Source organism: Mchenga conophoros, linkage group LG6, assembly GCF_057382185.1.
Source record: "Mchenga conophoros isolate Kocher_MC1m ecotype Shallow Benthic linkage group LG6, M_conophoros_male_GT1.1, whole genome shotgun sequence".
NCBI lineage: Eukaryota > Metazoa > Chordata > Actinopteri > Cichliformes > Cichlidae > Mchenga > Mchenga conophoros.
The window spans coordinates 23,764,147-23,787,921 of record NC_140531.1 but is presented as its reverse complement, the minus strand read 5'-3'; the positions used below and the strand labels follow the sequence as shown (position 1 = coordinate 23,787,921).

The window sequence follows — 23,775 nt, the reverse complement described above, 5'->3', positions numbered from 1 at the left end:
ATGTGAATACTTCAGTCTTTCCCAAACAGCCATTTCTATGGTTTACAAAGGATGGAACGAAGAAGAGAAAAGATTCAGTGAGCTGACGCTCTCTGGACAAAGATGCCTTGTTGATGCCTGAGATCAGAGGAGAATGGTCAGACTGCTTCAAGCTGATAGGACGGCAGCAGTAACTCAAATAACCTCTCAAATAGCATCTCTGAATGCACAGCATGTCGAACCTTGAAGAAAATGGACTAGGGCAGCAGAAGACCACACCAGGAGCCAGGTTTATGGTTTTAGGGTAAATGGATGGATCCATCCTTCCTTGTATCAGTAATTAAGGCTGGTGGTGTAGGATATTTTCTTGGCACACTTTGGTGTTTAAAATCTTTTCAGCACCACAGCCTACCTGAGTACTGTTGATGACCATGCCTATTCCTTTATGACGACAGTGTATCCATCTTCTGATGATGGCTGCTTCCAAAGCTCAACTAATCTCAAACTGGTTTCATGAATTCACAGTCTCCAAATCTCAATCCAGCAGAGCACATCTGGGTAAAATGGAAGATTCTCATCATGGATGTGCACCCAATAAATCTGCAGCAACTGTGTGATACTATCATGTCGATATGGACCAAAGTCTCAGAGGAATGTTTCCAGCACGTTGCTGAATTTGTGCCACGAAGAAACAAGGCACTTCTGAAGGTAAAAGGGGTCCAACTGTGCATTAGCAAGGTGTATCTAAGAAAGCGTCTGGTTACTTTTACTATGTTGTTTAGTATTATCACGAGGAGGTTTCACTTGCTCATATATTACAAGTATTGCTTGAGAAAGATGACATTTCTTTGCAGAACCATATCATGTACAGAAAACACAAGAACACAATGCTGGTCAGAACATGAGGGTTGGAAGGGAAGCGGAGCGGTTCTGACTGAACAGAGAGGAAAACTGGGACGGGACTGTCTCAAACTGGAGAATCTGGGATTGAGTAGAAAATACCATTATAAGATACTTTACCTGGCACCAGAAAACCACAAGGCCCGGGGACTTCTACAGTGCGTCAGTCAGATTAGGTCAAAAATAGATTTCAGTCTTGTGTTCAAAGTTAAGTGATAGAATAAGGTTTCAAGATTAACAGTAGCATTTTTCAAGCATCAAGAATCTCAAGGAAACGTATAGAGTTAGTATATACATGTTAAAATTAACATTAACGTTTTTGCCCAGTGAAAACAATATCACAGTAAGTGTAATATATACATAGTGCTGTTTTGATTTTTGGCAACTTGTGGTCTCCTTTGGGAGTTCTCCTCAAGTGTATGTATGTTTGCTAGCACAAGACCAGACACTGATTTAACTGTATTGTGTCGTTTCTTTGTCTAGCTCCTGGAAAGCATTGTATTGCTGCACTACAATATGTCCATTTACCTGTACAAGTGAACTTCTTGGAGGGTGTGGTCAGTAGAAGTTTGTCCGTCATGTCGCCGGGCCCGGCACAGCGAGCAATGCCAGGCTCCTTATACCCGCTCTTCACCCAGTCTGACAGCCACTGCATGTGACAGTCACAGTACAGAGGGTTGGCGCCCAGAGCCCTGCCAGCCGATTGGACAAAAAGTGAGACAGCAGAAGAAATAACTGGGAGCATTTGAATCATGGTGGTAACAGTGTCACTGTTAGATCAACTTATTTCGGTGTTAAATAAAGTCGACCATGAAGCTTTCGGGAGTGGCGGTGTTTGGATTGTCACTCTGATCCACCCTTTCCTTGTCACGTCTGGTTTCAAAAACCCAAGCTGGTAACAACCACAACCCTCAGCTACAAAACCAAGGGGCGACATCATGGTGGCTACACCATCATTTTATATAAAGCCTTGGGTATTAGAACTGTCTGTTACAAGCACTCTCCATGGTGCTGATCCTTGTGAGCGCCTCACGTAGACTCACCAGGCATCTGCACCCTGTATGACCACGGTGCTTTTTCTGCAGCCTGCTTAGTTTTTTTGATACTGCACTAAAAAATGAGAGCAATACCCAGTGCTCGCACTCTTCCTCTGTATGTCTTTCTCTTTTGTTCATTTCAGCCATGAGATCGTTGTCGAGGCAACACTCAAAGAAAACAACAGTAAAATAAAGTAAAGCAGAACAAAACCTCATTGAATTACATCAGCTTGTTTTCTTTTCAACAAAATATTTCTGCTTCATGGACTTCTCGTTAGAATATATAATCATGACTCTCTGATTTTTCTGCTTCTGCTCTGGGCGTCCTCGTCACAGTGGGAGTGGGCTTTTTATGTTTTGCATTTAATTATTTTAGCAGATTTCCCTGAAAATTCATTAACTACCAGGGGGGAAAATCCCTGGTAATTTGCCCCAAATTACAACACAGTGCATTGTATTCTTCTTATAACTACTATTTAGATTGCTAAGTGGTTAGTATGTGGATCTCACCTGACCGGAAAATATGGATTCTGTTATTGAATGTTTCTGAAAGTGTTGTGATCACACAGCCACACAATGTCCATTTAACATACAAAGACAGATACTCGTATAAAAAACACATTTATGCCATTCAGGCCCACCTTTGTGTAAATTGCATACCTGGCTCATTGTGAAAATTGTTTGTAAACCTCTGAGCTGTGACCGCATATCACCACTGACGCTCTGCTACTCAGCTACAAGAAACAATCCTGTGTGATCACTGATGGCATGACCAGTTAGCTGGACAAGGATGTGGCATCTGCATAAACCACTTCTTTGTTATATTTTGTTGTAAATGGTAAAGGAAAACACACAAAATTAAAGCGAACGATCTTCCCAATGCTAGAAAGGACCTCCAGTCGACATTCATAGAGGTCACTGAGCAGATGGCCGGGTAACATCCTGTCTGACGACGCGTCACAACTTTAATTATAAGTTTTGTTCTGTTTGTGTTTTTCAGCTCCCTGCTGTTACTGGACAGATATATTCACGATGATTATGTATTTCTTTGATTTGTTATTTTATAAGGGAAAAAAAAGGGCAGATTTTTCCAACACACAGCGACACATGACCAGTGATGTTTCTGTGTTTGCGTGTTACTCACAGGTGGGAAAGCGATGCCAGGTCTTTGAAGGCTCCTTCTGGTATCAGTGATATGTCATTACCGTGAAGAGACCTAAGAAAACGTGATTGAAACAGGATGAGATACAATAAAAAACGATTCGATGATTACTTCAGCACTAATCTGACTCTCTGGGACATTTCCCAGGATCAGAAAGTTCAGATACTCACAACAAACGGAGAGATTTAAGTCCGTCGAACGCCCTCTCTGGTATGCATCGCAGCCGGTTGTAGCTCAGAATTCTTTGCAGACAGAATTAACATTTTAGCGCGGACACAAGGCAGATTTTTTTCCCCAAGAAATCTTTGCATGCAGCAAGACAATTCAGAACACAATCCTACTTCTGACTGAGATAAGCAGGCAAAGCAGCAAACATGAACAGTTTAATACACTCATTCATATGCAGGTCTCACAAGGCAGTGATCTAGCACTCAGAGTGCAAGTTTTCTTCCTTTTTTATGTGTATTTTGTTTCTTTTATTTACAGCAACTAAGAGACAAAACATTTATCACACTGGTGCGCAGACTATAAACTGGAGAAACTGCTCTCAGATGTATATATCATGTACTGTTTTCTCCAGTGCCTTCCACTCTTTTCCTGTTTTATTTTTTCAAAATGATTCTTTATATATTATTAAAAATGAAGTGAAGCTGCAAGCTAGTTCAAGGCAGCATCTCCAGCTGCACTGGATCTTTGCTCTCCCTGCTGCCCTGAGTTGATGCCAGCTGTTAAGCACCTCCGCCAGTCCAACATCCATCTGTATATTTACTCATCGTTCCCCAGTTTTGTATGTAATATATTTGTGGGGCAGGGTGTTGAGCTCTCAGCCAGACTCTATAGTTTGTTGTTGTAATAAAGTAGCACTTTAAAACATACGTTGTCTGACTAAAGTGAATTTTTGGACTAGTTTAGGTGAAGCCAGTATTTTATGACATCGATGGTTATTTTGTGGCCATAAAATCTTTCAGAGATTCCCCTGACTCTCTTAGGACTGGCTAAAAATCACATGCGGTCATGTCACCCTTTCTTGATTTCTGCTATGATTTTTTTTGAGGCCTTCTTCTACTTGAGCATTTATGAGCTTCTTGTCCACACATAGTCACAACTACGCCTAAAAACAAACACTCACACACACACACACCACAAAGGCATATGTAAAGCCAGACTCACAGGGTAAGCAGCTCGGACATGTTACTGAGGCTGTGGTTGGACAACGTGCTGATCTGGTTGTTACTCAAATCACTGGAAAGGAAACAACAGATACATAAAACCCACACAGGCAGCACTGTCCATACATGCGTGAACAAACCCACACGCGTGCACAGACTATGGATTCTGTAATGCTCCTCCTTTAGTCTATCGTACCGAGACTGTCACACCACATCAGGGCCAAACAAAGTCACAAAAATGATTCAACACAGAGTTCAGTCTGTTAGTTGTGATTAAAAGCAAAGTGCAGGAAGCACAGACCAAATCCCAATCCTTCAGTGTTTTCTTTTTGCGTTAAAAAAAAAAGTGTGTTAACCGTACTAAACTTGGCAAAGTGGGATTTAATTATCTGTGTGAAAGTATACAATATCTCTCCACTGAGGTGCTACGGGTGAGACTTACATGAGCGTTAAGTGTTTGTAATTGGAGAGCTCCACGGGAACTTGAGTGAAGTGATTTCCATCCAAATACCTGAGAGTCAGAAAGACAGCGTGGGAGACAAAGAACGAGGGAACACGGGGGTAATATGGAGGAGGATTGGTAAACAAAGGGAGAAAGTGAGAAGGGAGAAAATGAAGTGTTAACCATGTGGGAAATTCCTCATAACCAGTGTGAGCAGTCATTACTGCTGCAGCCATAATAAACACTGGAGTTTAATATCCCCACAGGCGTCTCTCGCTCAGACATACACACATTCACGGGTGAGATCCTATCTCTCACTTTGTGACAATGTGCTATTAATCCAGCATATTAATTAAGTCTTTGTTAATACTGGAAGAACCTTGTCCCCCAAAGGAGACACAGTAGAATGAATAAAAATACCACTAAAGCTGCGGTCTGATATTTAATTCAAGATTATAATACTCTGATCATTAGGGATTTTTTGTTGAGCAGGACTTTATGTACCAAGTGTGATCAGAAAGTTTCAGGACTGATTAAAATTAGGTCTCAAGGCTTCATGGCTGAATACTGGTGCAAGCTGGCAAGTGCCACAGTTTTAAATGGATGACTCAGGATGTTCCAGTATAAATCTGTTTTAATAGTTTTCACTTTTTGGAATGAATTCAAGTACACTAACTCCTCAGCTAAAAAAACACTCTCTGTGTCAAAGTCTCAGCTCAAGATCGTCTTAATGATCTTCATCTACTGTATATGCATTTTTTTTGGCTGAAACAGAATTTAATGTTTACTCTGTGGAAGTGTGAGATCTGGTTTAAAATCTCAGGAGCACGATCGCTAATAGTCAGATCAGAAGCGGAAGTGATCCAGGAAGGTACAAAGACAATCAAAATTAAATGAGGGATAGTTTTTGATTATTATGGGTACACAGCTATACCAATCAAAATTATTATTACAACACAAATGTCTTCAGATGACTTTCTGAGAAATAAAATTCTCTTTAAGTTCACAGTTCCTGTGTCTCTGTGTCTCTATAAGCATGTGTTTCTGTGGTTTTCCACCTTTCTGAATGAACATTTCAAGCTCCAGTGAGGTAAGAGATTGATTCAGATGCATAGCGTGATAAATCTGAGGTTTTCTGAAGTCAAAGACGGCTTCAACTTCCTCCATCCACCATAAGTTTGAGCTCTCTGTGGGCACTACTGAAATCCACTCTGACTCTGACCTCTGCTATGGCCTTACTTTTCTCAGGACAGCCTCTGGGGTGTGAGAGGACAGCATTTCTTTGCCAGACTCACTCGTTGTATCCTCCATTACACTGCTATTCTAGCTCTACATCTGCACAGTCTCACTGCAGAGATAATTTATCAAGTGTCTCATGATATTGCATCAGACGACTGATGCAGACCTTGGACATACAGCCAAAGCTATAAAAAGCTATCTTTAGCCACAAGATGAACAATGAGTGCTGAAGCAGGTGGCGTGGCCCCAAGGAGCACTGACCTTAACTGATCTTAGCATCACAGATTCAGTCTGGGATTAGCTACAGTGCACCAGCGCAGGATTGCACGCTGGCACGAACCACTGTTTAGATCAGATCCACTAAACGTTCCTGACCCTGGTGGATTAACTGTCTGTGTGAATCTATTAAAAACGAAGCAAAGGATGCTTTGTTGGTTTGTGGACTCTTCAACTGCCAATCGTTGTTTAGTCTGTGGGTCACAGCTGGAGATTCAGCTCTAATTGTAATGAGCGTTGGGTCAGTTTGACTCAGAGTGGAATGTTTGTTCTCTGAACAAGATGTAGAAGTGCAAGCAGTCAACAACTGAAATCACTGATTGCTTTTGTCATTAGCAGGGAAAGTGTTAAGGGACCAAACTAAAAGTAACAATTATCTCAAAGCCCTGGAAGTGGTCTGGACCTGATCTTAAATAATTTATGTTTCTTTATGTTTTCAGGCACATTTAATAGGGAACTTTATGATTGCAGCTTGTAAAATGTGGAGTTTGGTTAAGCTTTATACTAAAGGGTGTGTTTGTTATAAACTCACAGTTCGGTGGTCTCTTTGGGGAGGCCTCTGGGCAGCGTGGTGAGTCCTTTGTTGCTGCAGCGGACCACGGTGTCCAGACAGGAACACTCAGCTGGACATCTCAGCACCGGAGAGCAGCTGTTCTCATCATTACCTGATGGTAAAAGTGATTAGGGATAAAAAAGCTGTTTTAGAGAGACGTGTAATATCATTATTATTTTCTCCATCTCACCATCTTCACAGGCAAAGTCCTGGACAGCTACATCCTGGATGGGGATCTCCTTCAGGAAGTAAGGACTCTGGCAGCGGGGGTTACCAGTGACGATGCGTTTCCTTCTCAACCAATCACCAAGCCAAGCCAGGTGACAGTTGCAGTTAAAAGGATTAGCCAGAAGGTTTCTGGAGAGTAGGAAAGTAAGGTGATGAGGGTGCTCAGCATTATTATTATTGTTATTATTGTTATTTTTTGCATTTATATTTGTCACATTTGTGGGTTGTGTTGTTTACACTCACAGTGTGGACAGGGAGTGCAGCGTGTCGAAGGCTCCGGGGTTCATGGAGGTAATCTGGTTGTCATAGAGTGACAGCAGACGCACCGAACTCAACCCCACGAAGCTGCTGTTGCTCACACAGCTGATGCGGTTGCTCCTCAGCATGCTACCCACACACAGGAAAAAAGTGAATGAATTAACCTGTGCTACAGTTAAGTATGTAGTATACATGTATATACAGTTAAGTATATACACTTATGTTTATACCCTAATGAGATAACACCTTATTTTCAGGTCTTTGCAGTAGTTAATAGCGATTAACTAATAGCTAATAACTAAAAAAAATCCCCACATAATTCCTTATAAATTATATGTACATAACACTACATACGTCTTAAAGATCATAAACAGTAACACTTATTAACACTTTATAACTGTGTAGGAATGTCACTAAAAGCCTTGACCTTCCTCTAATTGTTTATGAGACCAATGCAGTTGCACTTTTTGAGTTTAACCAGTGGCTCATATTAAATTGAATAAGCATTTAGTTTTGCTTTATTAAGACTGATACTATTGACTTTATAAAAAAAATCTAATCTGCATTGGTTTCCTCAGGATCTTAGGGTCTTAATTATTATATATTAATTAAGAGTTAATGGTGGTTTATTCCCTGACCCCTGGAAAAAAATGGCATGGGCCCTTGATTGTTGTCAAGGTAGATAAAATGTAAAATTATATGCCTTAATAAACATCTTTACAGCCTCATGTGGATCGTATTACCTATTAACTGAAGCTCATTACATAAACCTAAATATGCAGTGTTACCTGGTGAATTATGCATGCTCATATTATTCTGTGTTTGACAGTGTCACAGTATGTGGGAACGTCTTTGGATATTGCTGGCATACTTAATACATATGCATATGTGTGAGTGTGTGGGTGTGTGTGTACCCACAGTGTGCGGAGGCCACTGAGTCCCTTCAGCATGCGGTGGTGTATGTTCTCCAGTCTGTTGGAGGTCAGAATCAGCTCATTGACCCCTGAAGCTCCTTCAAACGTTCCCTCCTCTATGTCAGTGATACGGTTATTACTCAGGTTACTACACAGAGCGGGAAGCAGGAGGAAGGAAAGTAAGAGAGCAGCAAGAAAAGAAAGATGTAAAGAGGGGGTGGGGGGTTACGTGTATAGAGAGAAACACACATAGTTCATTTTAATTTCTATATCCGCATCTGTCGCAGTTTTCCTCTGTGTGACCCGAGTGTGACTTCGTGACGTTACGTCCTTGTTACATTAAAGACATGTCTGACTCACATCTTCCTCAGCTGAGGCAGCTTTTTGAAGATCCCCGTCGCCTCGAGCACACTGAATTCATTGTTGTTCAGACGCCTGAGAACAGAGCAAAGTAGAGGTGGTTAGAAACAAAGAGAAAGAGGCTCTGAGGTTTCTTCTATCCCACACATAGATGCACTTTGTAGCAGACAAACACGGCGTGACTCACAGCTCGGTGGTGTATTGAGGAATGTGATCAGGTATTTTGGTGAGTTTCTGGTTGGAGCAGTCGACGGTGGTGCCCTCGCAGCGACACTTTTCAGGGCAGGCCAGGTCTGCAAAGCAGTCGCCTCCTAGCTTACTACGGTAATCCTCGTTACCTGGTCACAATCATAACCGCAGTGTCACTAAATGTGCAAGAGTCAAACCCCAGCATTTACTGGCACGGGTCCCGATAGAAACACCAGCACAATAGCAGAATTTAGAGACACTGCTCAAGGGCTGTGCTGCTTTTTTTTTGTTTTTTTGTTCGTCATAGGAAAAGAAAGCTGATTACAATCATTTGCAACAATCCCCATAAGCTTTGGCTCAAAATGCTGCATTGTGCTTCGCAGCCTTAAAGGAATCAAAATAACAGGAAGCTACACAGACTGTGAAGATCAAGACAGACACACACAGACGCACATGCACTCACACGAGAACAAAGATATTGGAGGTTTTCTGCCCTGTCAGACTACAAACAAGCTGAGATCTCACCAGAAAAATGCTCATGCACATACAGGGAGTCATCTATCATACTGTACAGACACTGAGGCTCTAAATCAAGCTCACACACATGCACACACACACACACTCTTGCAGGGAGTGACAGGAGTTTGCTGTCTCTTGCGCCATGCTGTAGGGTTTTGCAGGGCCGTTCCATGGTGCTTGAAAGAACCATGTTCCACGATAGGAACCTGGCAGCCACATGGTTAGATCAAGCACAAAGGAACAACCTGCTGACTGACTGCTCCTCCGCTGGAACACAGGGGTGGGAAGGACAGAGGAGACAGGAGGAGGAGGAAGAGGAGGAAGGGAGAAAAGGAGCTGAGGGGAGAATGAACGTGAAAAGAGGCATAGGAGAGGAAGTGGGAGGAGAAAGGAGGAGAGAAGAACGAAGAAGCCACCTGATACTGGAAATGTGTAATTTGCAGCGAATAGAGAGGACAGAGAGGAAAAATGATAAGAAGGAGGATATCAGACAAGGTGTTCAAAAAGTTGCAGGAATAGAGGGAAAGGCTCGAGGAACATCTACAGACATCTACATCACAGAAAGCAGAGCAGGAACAGGGCAGCTGTTACGGAGGAGTGGGAGGAGAGTTACAGCAGCACGGAATGCAAGAGAAGCCCTGACTTCTGGGTAATACACACACAGACACACACACACACACACACACACTCCAACACACCCCATAGGTATATAAACAAGATAAAAATACATGAACCATTGTGCGCTAAAGTGTAAATTGTAATTATTATTCTCGTCGCATCGTTGTTGATGGTGAACAACAAGACAAGAGGAGTCACAGAAGGGTCATTGCAGTTGAGGTCAAAGGTCAGATGCCGGTCAGGGACGAGAGGTGAGGGATTCAGAGCGGACGAAGAGCCTTGTGCGTTTGTGTGTGTGTGTGGGGTGTGTGTGTTACTTACAGCTGACATGGTGTACTCCTGAGTGTGTTAGAAAGGCAGTAGGAGAAAGAAGAAGGGATTTCACTCGTTTATTTGAACAGGAAGGGAAAAAGCTGATGAAAAACTGAGTGCAAATAAAAAAAGCTGCAATTTGTGCTGCAGTCCGTGTTCAGACCCCAGGCAGTGATTCATTTAAAGGACTAATGACTCGTGAATAGCGAGAATCGTGCTGGCGTGACGTGACACAGAACGGGTACATTTATGGACACACGTCCCGGCCTCTTCCAGTCGAAGCACGGCGCGATTTAAACCTATTCTGGGGAGACTGTGAGGCAAAAAGCATACATACACAGATAAAAGAGCCTCATTTGCAACAACAGAAAAATGAGGTAGGATCTGAAATAAGACAACAGTGTAAATGCAAACGAGAGGATTTTAGGTGAATTGATCTTAGCCGCAATATGAAGGTTGGACCGCAGAATAAAACATGTTTATTCAACTTTTCAACCGAAAATGTTCTTAAATTATTCAGCTTTGCCCCGTATGTGGTATCTGGGCTTTGAAACCTCTGTCCCCCCGGTGAGCTACAGAGTTAATGACTGCAGTGAGTGCGCGCATACACACACACGCTTGCGCGCACGCTCTCTCATGCAACACACTTCGTGGCCCCTCTGTGTGCTGCTGTGGTAATGACCGCCTTTAGCCCTGCTACTGATCTCATATGCATGTCTCATTTACATATTTCCCAGCACCCCTCTGAGCATGATGACTGTGTGACCTTTTGATGTTCTGCAGCGAAAAAAACAAACGCAGATGCTCACAGACACACGCTCATACATTAGCTGTCATTAGATTTGCTAAGAATCAAGAAGGACTGGCATTAAATATAGTCTCTGTGATCGCTGCACCAGGGTCCTTTCATTTAGCCAGACAGACAGAGCCCAGCTGACAGCGACCCAAGCTTGTTAATCCAACTGTTTTTCCTCCCTCGATCATCAAGGTTGCGTTAACCATCGAAAACCCAGTGCAAGGACAAGAGTGTGATTATCTGGTGTCTGGTTAGACGCGGTGCATCATAATGCATGACAGACCATTAGCAGAACATGTTTTGGCATTGAATAGGTGTCGGACAGGGCAAGTCACTCAAAGCGTCGAGGATGTGCGAGTGTGAAGCATCAGCTGTGAGTGAGCAAACAGTGGTTTATACACACACACACACACATACACACACTCATGCTCATTGTACAATACCTGGGATGAAATACTGTTCTCTAGCTAATAGAGAGACAGAGAGAGTCAAAGTGAAAAACAAGAAAAAAAGCTACACTAAAAGACAACCCACTCTGGCTGTGGTTTGGCATGAAACGTGTGGAAAATCCCAGAAAACGCTAAAAACAACAGGGAGATGAGGTTAGTAGAAAGAGGCTGAGGGAAAATCCCAGCAGGAAGACACAGAATGAAAAGAGAGGAGAGGTCAGCTTGTCTTGTGTGTGCATGTAGATCAGAAATGTAAAAAAAGAAGAAGAAAGAATTAGCCTCTACTATGTACCATATTTACACTAGCTATATTTGTGCAAGCTACTGTATGTGTGTAGATGCAGTGAAGTGCATGTGTGTGCGTGTCTGTACCTGAGCAGCGGAACTTCTTGCTCTTGATTTGCCCGATTCGTTTGTTGGCGAGCCGTCGAGGGCTGGTGCAGCGGGCGCCGCTCGTCTCGATGGGATTGTCCTGCAGGTAGTCTGCCAGCCACTTCAGATGGCAGTCACAGATAAAGGGGTTTTGCGCCAAGTGACTGCACAGAGACACACAGAACATACAAAACACATTCAGGTAAGCCTAATGGGAGCGTGTAATAGCACCACGTATGTGAACAGCAGCTCAAAGACTGATACTGGAACAGTGTTTACATCAAAAACCTTTATTTTATTCTTTAAATTAAAGGACCAGAACAAATACCTGGATTTATTTCTCTTAAAAATGATATGAGGTGTGTGACTGCAAGGAGTCTGTATATTTATCACTTTGTTATAACAATAATTATTCTTCTGTTATATTCTGTTATAATCACTAACCAGTGATGAGAAACAGAGCAATAAGTGTCTACACAGGAGACTATAGTTAGAGCCAAAAAGATGTTCCTCAGTTGAATGTCTATTGAGTCTCTTGAAAGAAATAAAACTGAGAGCATGTTGCCTCCCTCCCATTTTGAAGCATTCATGTTGACTGACGGATTTATAAGAGAGGTTAGTTAAATTCTTAACAGTGGCAAAGAAACTGCTGTTGTACTGTACAGACAAAAATTGTATTTTTTAACAGTTGGTACGTTATTCCAAAAACGTAATTGATTTTTGTTTATGTCGGCGGTTGCTCATTTATAAAGCTTGCCGGTTACTGCATTTCCTTATTTATCTCTACAAGTCTGGTGTGTGTGTGTGTGAGTGTGTGCATACGTACAGTGTTTGTATGGCTCTTAGAGATGAGAAAGTCCCCTTGGCGATGGTCTGGAGCTTGTTGTCATACAGTGATAGCAGATTGAGGTTGTGAAGGTCCTGAAACGCGTCCACGCGCAGGCATGCTATCTTATTAGCATTCAGTAACCTGAAGTGACAGAACAAAGGAGAGAGAGAGAGAGTGGGAGAAATGGAAATGAAGGCTCACCCCGTTATCGTTCTCTGACGAGTGTTTCAAATGGTGCAAGTCAGTGAAGACGGCTTTCAGTCATGATGCCTCAACTCTGATGACAATGTTTGAGGTAAGCACTTTTCCGCTGAATATCGATGAGATGCAAATGCGACTGATTTTGTGCTCGTCTGTGTGTTTCTACTCACAGTAGCTGCAGAGAAAACAGCCCCTCAAAGAGTCCTTTGGAGATCTCTGTGATTTTGTTCCCATATAGTACCCTGCAGAAAACAAATGCAACATTAATAACAACAGTCAACCTAGATCGTACAGGGAGTCAGACCTCTCTTTTTGTCTTGTGTCTGTTTCCAGTTATTTGGTTCTTTACTCAACCAAAATTGCAAAATTAATATTTTCTAAAGCGGTAATGTGGGAAAATATGAGTGCATTTGGTGTAAACTCGTGTAAAAAAGGAATACAGCGCCCATGATTTTTTGTGTGCGTTGTGTTTTTATTGTAAATGCTGCCCAGTACCTTGGCTGTAATAGCTCAAGGTACTGGTAATGACTGACAACTACAAAATCACCTACTGAGCAATCTAAAGAAATCTTTGGTAAAACACAAAAAGTAGTTACATCTAAAAAAATGGAAGTAAAAGTAACTTTGATTGTTGCCATTATTTGCAGTATCCCACAGCACTACTTTCCATTTATCTGGGCTCTAGCATTCGAACTATGGACCATTTGTGTATGAGGTGATATGTTAACCTTTGCCCGACAGAGCTGCTGGATGAGCATTTGTTTAAAAGCATAAAGAAAACATGAACTGACAAAATACTTCTGAAGAAAGTGAAGAAAAGTTTCTGAAAACACTCGGCTGACAATGATCTTGAACAATATTTTGCACTTTTAATAATAATTAAACCCATTTTCTTTCCTCAACACAAACGTATAACCAGCAAAAAAAAGTTTAAAGTACTCAGCTGTTAAGAACCAAATACTAAAGAATTATGGTCATTAAAATGTCTTAGATTAAATCTGCACAAGTGACACAAACTAACTAGAATTCAGCAGAAATTACTAAGAGGGAAGGCATTTGGCTTTTTTACTCAAGAAAACACAGAAACACAGGGAAAAAAAAGCTTCAATCACTTAATCTGACTTCGTACCTGGCTGTACATGATATATAACACATGACGATCACTTTTCATTTAAATATCATAAAAAATTAAGATAACGTCCATAAATCTGGCTGTGGTGTTATGTTAGGAATGCACACTGTTTTTTTATAAACACACCAAAAGTGCTACAGAAACAGGAGAAGGCTGAGACTGCCACAGCCTTGCCCCAACAAATACCTCAGATGCAATCACACACACACACACACACACACGCACGCACGCACGCACGCACGCACCCGCGCGCACACACACACACACACACACACACACACACACACAGGAGACATCTTTATGCCCTGTGAACAGATGAGTTGTGTATTCAGGCTGAAGACATGTGTTTTGGATCGGCTTTTATTTCGTTGTGCCGAGTGGCCGTCCCTGAGAGAACCGATGTTGGGAAACACGCGGCGTTGGAAGCGGATGCTTCATTTATGTCTCACAGACGAGTCAGCACATACAGTTCTGCTTGTTCACACGCATACGCGTACGGACACATGCGCAGATGCCACCTATGGCTCATTTACACCCTCTCTAACCAAACACTGACGCACAATAAATACACAGTGTGGCTTAATGCGAAGGCCATGCTGCATGTGGTGTGTCAGCATGAATCGGTGTGTCCCATTCTTTCTGTGCCGAATGTGTAATGAGGTGGCAGAAGCCTCCATTCAGCAATTCAGCATTTATGAATTATTGACTATGGAGAGACGAGACCTTAATGTAACTCCTTCATGAAATAACTCTCCATCCTTCGCTTCCTCCTCAGCTCCTCTCTCCACGGTCCGTCCCGCAGCTTCACACGCAAAGCAGATGGTCCGAGCTGAGTCAGAAAGCCAGCAGCACCGCTGCTTTTGCTAAACACGTATACGCTTTTGTTTTGTGCGTTATGTTTTGTATGTTTATTCCACAGATGTGGGTGTAGTTTCTATCCTTATAAACACAATGAGAAGGAAAGAACCACAAGCAATCAGATGATAAGTGTCACAAAATTATTATTCAAACTGGATTTTTTTTTTTTTTGCAAATTAAAAAATGATTTTTGGATGAAACCAAATCTTGGGGATAGCTTGGTTAGATGTTTTGGCTGCTCGCTGAAGGTAATTTGTTTTCCAGGCACTGTAATATTGTTAAATTTTTCCTTTACAGTCTTGGTTTTCTTGGCTGAAAAGGTGAAAATGTAAAGTACTGCAGTCGAATTAAAAAACAGATAAGAATCCAAACTTTGCTTCAGCACCACAGATACAGTGGTGAGAGAAATGATCTACTGACAATATTGAAAGAAAAATAAGAGTTTGTCAGGAAAATCTTCATCTTGTTGCTTCATTGGTGATCGTGGCTCAAGAGTTGGGAGTTCGTCTTGTAATCGGAAGGTTGCCGGTTCGAGCCCTGGCTCGGACAGTCTTGGTCGTTGTGTCCTTGGGCGAGACACTTCACCTACTGGTGTTGGCCAGAGGGGCCGATGGCGCGATATGGCAGCCTCGCTTCTGTCAGTCTACCCCCGGGCAGCTGTGGCTACAACTGTAGCTTGCCTCCACCAGTGGGTGGATGACTGGGTGTGTGAAGCGCTTTGGGGTCCCTAGGCGGCACTAGTAAAAGCACTATACAAATACAGACCATTTACCATTCATTACTTTTGATGAAACTTCTGAAGTGCATTGCTATTTCTATTGTTTTTTCCCTGTCCATATTCGGTCCCACGCTCCCGTCAGTATCTGCAGTAATGGAACTTTAACATGGTTCCCAACCATCAAGGAAAAAGGAGCTCTCCTATACAAAGTTACTGGGAAATTAAAACGTTTGCGAGGTCCAAAGTTTGAGGATCATTTCAGGTGTGGCTTGCTTTGTGTTTTCACTCCTAATGAAGAGGTTGCTGTAATTTGGCTACACTGTTGTGGGAAAATCCAAGTGTTTGTGTTTGTGTTTCCTGTTTCTCTTTCTCAGTATGTTATGGCCATAACAGATCTCAGATATTAAACTCCTGAGCGCATTATTCACATAAAATATAAAAGCAGTAGCTAAAAGTGAAAAATAAACGGAAGTTATGGAGCATAAACAGATTTTAAACTTTTTTGCGCCCTCAAAGCGGTGCTTCAGAGTGTTTAAAAAAATACAACTTCAATATAAACACACCACACAATACTCACAGCGAGTTGAGAGAGCGCAGACCTTGGAAGGCATCCGAGGCCAGCTCTGATATCTGGTTGTTACTCAAGTCTCTGTAAAAAACAAAAGGAGAAGGGAACAAGAAGCAGAAGCATAAAACCAGAGAGTCAGTGAGGAAGAGAGAAACACAGAAAGCACAGCACGGAGGTCAACACAAACTGGAAAGTGGCCGGCAACAAAAGTTTTTGTGGATGGTTGACAGGGTGCAGAATACACGCATCTCCTCATCTACTCACATCCTGCGCAGCTTCTTATAAGGAGAAAAGGCCCCAGCTGGTATCACCTTGATGGCGTTCTGCTCCAGTCGTCTGGAACCAAACACACACAGACCATTGAGAAGCGACATTAACATTCCCCTATCACAGAGCTATCTCTGCTCCATTGTTGGCTGCTGCTCTTTCCCCGGGGGCTATGGCTAAGGGGAAACTTTTCCAGATAAGTCCCTTTAATAGGCCCTGCCAAAGTCTGCCACATTTCTCTGATCTTTTGCCCTCTTTAACATCTGCACAGTCAGACGGACACACAAAAACACAGCTGTAACATCTGGGAGGTGTTCCATTAGGTCTGACTGTGCATCGATCTGACGATGCCATTAGAGTGAAAAGACGTGGAAAAAAAGAAAGAAGTGTTTATTCACTGTGACAGCAAATTAAACAAAAACAACAGCTTCATTGTGAAAAATTCTCTCGCTTTCTAAACTTTTCACTGCTGACATTTTTGACTGGTTGTGCATACGAACCATAATGTGCCTGTTCTATAGTGGTTTCAGCTGTTTTGAGTCTGAAGTGAAAAGAAACGAGTCCTTTTAAAGCCTAAAATCAATCAGGACAAGGCCAAGTCAAGTGTAAATTTAGACAAGTTGATGCTCCGCTATGTTAAGTCCAAATAAAATCTAAAATCGATAAGGAAGTTAATGTCTGAAGTCTTGTAGGTCTTACATAAGGTTTCAAGCCATTTGAAAGAGTTCCAGGTCTTAACTAAGTAAAGAGAAGTCCAAATTATGCCCCAAATCTTCCTGTAGCATTTAAAAAGTCTTAAGTTAAAGGAGACAAATAGAACTTTTATCCAATTCAGTGAAGCTGGGTCAGGTCGCCATTCTGCTCTAGGGCGGCACAAATCCCAGAGATGTTAAAAACATAACGCTAAATTTGATCTTGAGTCTTGAAAAACACGTCTTTTAGCAGTTAAATTAAACGGGGGTCTTTGTTCTTATCAAAGCAAGTAATGGGTCTCAAAATCAGTGAAGTGACTTTGAGAGCGAGAAGTCCAAGTTAAGCTTCATGTCTTCATAGTCATGGTGACCAAAGCTTTACCTTCAAAATAATGCAGATATTGTTTTTAAAAATGAGAAATATAAAAATTTTTAATGGTTTTAATGGCAGAGCTGGAATGCCATCTGAGAACTCATGTCCCAGTCACAAATCTGTATTTAATATAGGGGGCGATCTGATGCAGTGACAGACGTGTAGAGACGTTATGGTCTGTTTGTACTTTTACAGCACTCAGCACTTTGTTCTCCACCTGCACCATGCATGTCGATCAGTGGTATACTTCACTGCTGTTCGCTGTCACATTAGTCGTTCACCTTGCAGTTCTTTTGTCTCTTGGCACTGCAGTTTGCTACATTTTCACTGACATTCAGATCTCTGGTCACCACATCGCTGCCAGTGGCCGTGGTCTAAAGGGAGTCCTGTCCCTTTAGAGCCTCTGCAGTGCCCACAGATCTTATAACCAGTCTCAAGACTGTCAGCCCTTCAGCTTAGCCCAGCTGTTGGGAAGAGAGAAGTCTAATAGACAAAGACTGTCTTTATAATGAAGTGAAATCAATTGTTAAAAACTGTCGACTGCGATAAATTGTCTTCTCATGAGTGCTTTATCACATTTAAAGATTGTGTTGTGCTATTTCTCTTTGTTGGGAAACAAAGAGAAAGAGCAGCAGTGTGATGTCCATTTAAGTCTGACTCAAGAAGTCCAAATCTCAAATCTTAAATCAACGTCTTATTTTTTGGGACTTTGTTAAATCTGCTGGCTCTTCTCCTTCCACTTTGCTCCGATTCTCACTTACAGATAGCGATATGATCCACCTCGTCTCTCAGATTAATCTTTCAATTGTTCTTCTTTTGTCATTCCTTTATTATTTTCTTAAGCAGGAAGGAGCTGCATGACCAGGCTTTCTCATTTCACAGATGTGTGATTTTATTTCGCCACACAAAGAGAAGTAGTGAAACAGAAAGGTGGAAAGAGACAAAGAGGGAAAATGGAAAGACGCAGAGTGAAAGAGCAGGACAAATATCACTGCTCCGAGTGTGGATGTGGGAGTTTTGTGTGTGTAAGAAAAGCGGCTGGAAGCAAACGTGTTTACTTGGATCACAGGTCTTACATCTCGGTGATGGTTTCGGGCAGGTTGGTGGGTATTTCTGTGAGACCCTTCCCTCTACAGTCCACAATGTTGTTACTGCAGGTGCACGACTCCGGACACTGTAACACACTGCAGGAGGAAGATGATGACGACTGGTGACCTACACAGAGACAGAGGGCCAATATTATCCACGGATAACAGATTATGCTTTGAGTAAATCCCAAAGGCAAAGAAAAAAAATCTGCAGCACGGCTAGAGCAACTGTGCAAGTGAGGGAAATATCCTGTCCTTAGATGTGACCTTGTCTATCTACAACTGTTTTCTATTCTCGTGTTGTACAGAAAATCAGATCGAGGATATATATTTTAGGAAATGCAGCACATAGAGTTAAAGACAAGCCACTTACCTTCATCCCAGTCTTTAAAAATCATGAGCAAAAAAGGTAATGAGAGAAAGCAGACGAGACAAAGCAAAAGATGGGTTTGCCACTGCGAAACAGCGAGCCGAGGGAAGTCACAAAACAGACAGCAAAGCAAACCGGTGAACCCGACCTACCTGTGCACACAAACTCCTTCTTCTGCACCTCGGCCACGTTGTGCCCCCTCAAGTGCGGAGGGGCCATGCATTGCGTGTAAAGACCCAGCCGGGGGCGCTGTCGCAGCCACTCTGACAGCCAGGCTACGTGGCAGTCACACTGCAGGTTGTTGGAGTGCAGGCGGCTGAGGGACAGAGGAGGAGATGGGACAGACAAGAACAGGTGGGGGGAAGGAGAGAAATAAGAAGTGTGATGACAGGGGAGGCAGGAGCAGGTTGGGTGGAGGGAAGAGAGAGAGAGTTGCAAGTACACATCAATCAATCTGTTACACAAATGGACACGGATGGGAAGAATCCTTCCCCTCAGGGCAGCGAGGTGTACCAAATACACAGAGATGCCACTTACAAGGTCCTGAGCTTTGGCATGTGGTTGAAACTGGCCACAGACAGTCGGCTGATGTTGTTATTGTTCAGGGTGCTAAAGAAGAAAGTGAACACACAGCATATTACAGATATGCAGAAAATCTGTCCCGCAGTATTTTACTGTTACTGTGAAAGAGGCTGCAGTGTCATACAGTGCATTTGTAATGTAACACAAAAACAATCAAAAAACAACTCTTTTATATTAATGTGTTCAAAGCACTACCTTGTTAGCTTCTAATTAGGTCTGTAATAAATCACATTTAATGGAAAGCTACTGAGCCTTTAATCTTGCTTTTTCTTTTTCTTTCTTTTTAGACATCGGCTTAAAACATAATCCATTTATTCGCTCCTGGAATGCTCAGACTACAGAAAATCATTTGAATCATTAGAAATCAGATACAAATAGATGGTAGAGTTTATTTGCCTGATCGAACGATCATACCTTTGCACGTTTGCTTACAGCTCTGATTTTGGCCGGGCTATAAAGTGCCCACTTAAGGTACTGACTGACTTTGAAATCAAAGCAAAATGAATATTACAGGCATTCAGGACAACAAAAGTGTCCATTCTGTGTGCCTAATGGCCCCATTAACAAATTATGTGAAGAGTAGGGGCACTTTTATTTCAAGACACGTCAGGACTGCATGTCATCTTACAAATGAAAAAATCCTGGATGCCCTGCACGTGAAAGAACATACTATTCTTAGAAAGATCCTTAATGTGACACAGAAAATACTGTTAAAGATGTTTTGGTTAATGATAGAGAAGCACAATTGCTAGCCAATACAGCAAAAATCTAAAACCCCAGCGACGCCTCAGCTGCTCTCTCTCTCTCCTCAAGATGTTGGTGAACAAAGAAAACTGTCGTGCTTTAACTTTATTTCAGAAACAATCCCCAACAACAATTGCATATTCTCTGCTTTTTATATTTGCCTTTCCTATTTCGTTTCCTGAACCCCTGCTTCAAGCACCCTCTACAATGACAGCATTACCACAGAACCAGGCGTTAGTGCCACTGCTCAAAATATACCAATTCATTCCTTTTGGGGAGCTGCATAGGCAATGCAGTCTTTGAAAGGTCAACAAGGAAATTAGCTGTTCTATACTGTACTGCTGTTAGTGCTCACCAAACCCTCTGCTTTTTGCAGGTACTCACAGTACTTCCAGGTCACGTAGCGCTCTGAAAGCTCCATCTTCAATACAGCTGATGTGGTTGTAGTCCAACTGGCTGCACACACACATGTACACACACGGAATTAAAAGAAAGGGGAAACTGAAGACATCAAGGTGTTTAAAAGGTATATCTTAAGGCTTCGGCTGGCTCCAGGTGAAAACAACTCAACTCCTTAGTAACCTCTCTCTGTCTCACCCTCACCTTCTCTCTGTTTTAAAAAAAGTTTGGTCTCCTGGTAGCTTTGTTCTTCGTAGCTGCATTTCTGAATGCATTTATCTGTGTGTTCATTCCTGTTTCCTGCTCTCTTCTGACATCTAGTTTGTATGCGCTGCTCTATACCTCGTCCCTCTTCCTCTCTCTCCCCCGACTCTTTCTCAAAGTCGGTTTGCTGAAACAATTTAATTAAGACATAAGGACATTAAATCATGCTGTCATCCGCACTCTAATGGATGCCCACACACACACACACACACACACACACACACACACACACACACACACACACACACACACACACACACACACACACACACACACACACACACACGATGCCCTGTCCTTTTAGAATAATTGCAAGACATTTAAAAAACCACAGGAAGCCCTAAAAGTTGAGAAATCCATATTTATAGAATTAAAGATGGGCAATTACTTTTACCTGTGAAATGACCAACAATTATCATAACTCGGAGTGAGGCAAAACAAAGGGAGGAAACGGCAAAATGCCAGTGATGTGACACACACAGTGTAATCCGCGCTCTAATGCATGAACACAGACACGCACACAGCTGCTAACGAGCAGCGGTGCCAGTCAATACAGCAGGCAGGAGGCACATGACATTTACCACAATTAAATATTGATGCACAGGCAAATGGGTGCTGTGCACATTCTCAAACATGTCGGAAAGGAGGTGCCACATACGTGTGAACGCCTATAGAACCGCATGCACACCACACTACACCACATCGCACATATAAGCAGAGAGAGTGTTGCCAAAGTGCTACTTACAGATTCTTGATTTCCACAGCTCCCCTGAAGCCTTTCCTTGGAATTCCCTGAATCTGGTTTTCGCTGAGATCACTGTACAGAGAAGGAGACAGAAAAAATAAAGGCAGCACAGAGTTAAGCCAAGATATCACAGGGCCACTTGCTTTGCAGACTAAGTACTTGATATAATCATCAAAATGCAGAAGTTGTGGGTGGAGGGCTTCAGAGCCAGATTGATCATCTGCAAAATTGAGTTCCATCAACACAGAGTACTTCTTCCTCAAATATAATCAGCCGTCTTGGTTCATCTCTCAGGGATACATAAAACACTTCCTTTGTGAAGTGTCCACACATTTAGAGCCAGATGCAATTCAACTGTCTGCTTTGAACATCCACACGAGTCAGGTGGAAGAGGCTCTGAGCCCTCCGGCAGCCTGTAGGGGGCACTAGTGACCTCCACTTACCTCAGATTTCTGTTCCTTCTTTCATCACTCCCACTCATCTCTACCTCACTCCAACCACCCTCTCCTCCCCTGCTTTTAAGGAGTGAGTGATGGATATGTGTGTGTGTGTGTGTGTGTGTGTGTGTGTGTGTGTGTGTTTTGGAGTTTACATACACTTTAATTTTTAGCTACTTCAAAAAAGCGACAGGTTGGCATTAAAAAAGGAAACACTTACTGCAGTCAGTGATATACATGCAGAACGTGCTAACATGCATGCACCCATAGAAGTATAAATACCCTCAAACATACAAACAGGTGCTTCACTGACTAAATGTTATTATAGTGCTTGCCATCATGTGACATACATCCTAACACTCATTGGTGCTGCAGCTTGGTTTATAAAGGACACACACACATGCCCTTAAAGGTGCCGAAGGATGTACTCACAAATAGTTACACGAACAGAGGTGTTAATCACATACGCACATGTGCAAATATAAATAAATTACATAAAGCACAGGCACAAGAATGAATTCAGCTGTCGGGTCAAAATGTGTTACAGCATGTAAAATCAAAGCACTCAAGCAGCTCTGGAAAGATGACACTCAGGCATCCTAAAAGCACCACAGGCTGCCCGGTAGCGAGTGTTTCTGCATGTGTCCTCTGCTTCCAATACAAACCCAAGTTCCAGACAGACCACCTGACCTTTCACCTTTGACCTTCCAGCTCTCGACCCCAACTGTGTCCTCTGCCACACTAATCGGCTAACAGCTAATGCCCATCCACATTCCTCGCATTCCTGCAGTTGTGATCGTTTAATCAGCGCTACAGGTATCTCTCCACCTGCTGCTTCCAGCCCTTCATCTGAAGTGGTAATTTGTTGCCAGTAATAGAGAAAAATTACAAAGCGGGGCGTTTTGAAGACTAAAAACAACAAAGTGGCTTGTTCATTTGGAGCCTTAATATCCAACTGAAAAGACAATGAAAATGCTTCTTTTAGCTTACGAGCCTGTGGGAGGGCTGGCTAGCTGCTGTGAGCTTTGGATTGACAGCTGAGACAGACAGCAGGGGCACAAAGACACAATGTAAACAAGAGTCCTCTGGTAACTGTAGCTTTTTAAGAGGCGTGTGTTAGGAGTGATACTGAAGAAAAGTAATCCATCATTCTGCAACCACGGCAACAGATTGTGGCGTTGGCAGGTAAATGTTTTGAAGATGTTCAAAGTGTCAGAGCTGAGGCACAAGTTCACTCTCAAGTGTCAAAATGACACAAGTGAGTGCACTTTAAGTCAGCGAAAGTGTGCTGAACGTTGCATTCGAGATGGATCTATTCCTGCATATAGAAGTTCAATTTTACATCGCTGCAGTTCAGAGTCTCTGGGCTTTTATTTCTTCCGCACATAATTGCCAAATGTAAGCTGGCGATTTGTGCGAACACAAGAGAATTAAATGTAAGATGATCAATAGAAGACGTAGATCATTTTTTACAACTGCCTAATCTTTCAAGTGGTTATGATGCTGCTTTCTCTGCCCTGTGAATCATTGTATGCTGAGAATCTTTGGATGTTGGATTACCGGTCAGACAAAACAAGGATCTGAGAACGACACGCTGAGCTCCGGAAAATTGTGACGGGAAAAAGCAATAATTAGTTGCAGCCCCCCCCAGTAAAATGTGTTCACCTTTGCTGTTTTGCACACGCAAAGCGAACACACGTGTGCTTCTTCTCTTTTATGCAGATACGTACACACAC

The 23,775-nt window shown here is 42.5% G+C and overlaps 1 protein-coding gene across 12 annotated transcripts in view; it reads right to left on the bottom strand.

Moving 5' to 3' along the window:
- slit2 (slit homolog 2 (Drosophila)) overlaps window positions 1-23,775 on the bottom strand; it is a 103,151-nt gene that overhangs the window by 20,292 nt on the left and 59,084 nt on the right. For 3 of the 12 annotated variants that reach the window (XM_085276887.1, XM_085276889.1, XM_085276898.1), the window contains exons 5-28: window positions 21,603-21,674; window positions 20,579-20,650; window positions 19,406-19,477; window positions 19,021-19,184; window positions 18,487-18,625; window positions 16,343-16,414; window positions 16,088-16,159; window positions 12,973-13,044; window positions 12,599-12,742; window positions 11,773-11,936; window positions 11,395-11,418; window positions 10,165-10,182; window positions 8,705-8,855; window positions 8,518-8,592; window positions 8,162-8,305; window positions 7,229-7,372; window positions 6,948-7,114; window positions 6,737-6,869; window positions 4,690-4,758; window positions 4,249-4,320; window positions 3,249-3,320; window positions 3,061-3,132; window positions 1,408-1,571; window positions 1,000-1,032 (exon numbers count right to left, since the gene is read on the bottom strand). In XM_085276887.1, the coding sequence (XP_085133013.1) occupies window positions 1,000-1,032; window positions 1,408-1,571; window positions 3,061-3,132; window positions 3,249-3,320; window positions 4,249-4,320; window positions 4,690-4,758; window positions 6,737-6,869; window positions 6,948-7,114; window positions 7,229-7,372; window positions 8,162-8,305; window positions 8,518-8,592; window positions 8,705-8,855; window positions 10,165-10,182; window positions 11,395-11,418; window positions 11,773-11,936; window positions 12,599-12,742; window positions 12,973-13,044; window positions 16,088-16,159; window positions 16,343-16,414; window positions 18,487-18,625; window positions 19,021-19,184; window positions 19,406-19,477; window positions 20,579-20,650; window positions 21,603-21,674 (2,381 nt within the window). The remainder of the gene's footprint in view (window positions 1-999; window positions 1,033-1,407; window positions 1,572-3,060; window positions 3,133-3,248; window positions 3,321-4,248; window positions 4,321-4,689; window positions 4,759-6,736; window positions 6,870-6,947; window positions 7,115-7,228; window positions 7,373-8,161; window positions 8,306-8,517; window positions 8,593-8,704; window positions 8,856-10,164; window positions 10,183-11,394; window positions 11,419-11,772; window positions 11,937-12,598; window positions 12,743-12,972; window positions 13,045-16,087; window positions 16,160-16,342; window positions 16,415-18,486; window positions 18,626-19,020; window positions 19,185-19,405; window positions 19,478-20,578; window positions 20,651-21,602; window positions 21,675-23,775) is intronic. The other 9 variants (XM_085276891.1, XM_085276894.1, XM_085276893.1 and 6 more) reach the window with 7 other exon arrangements.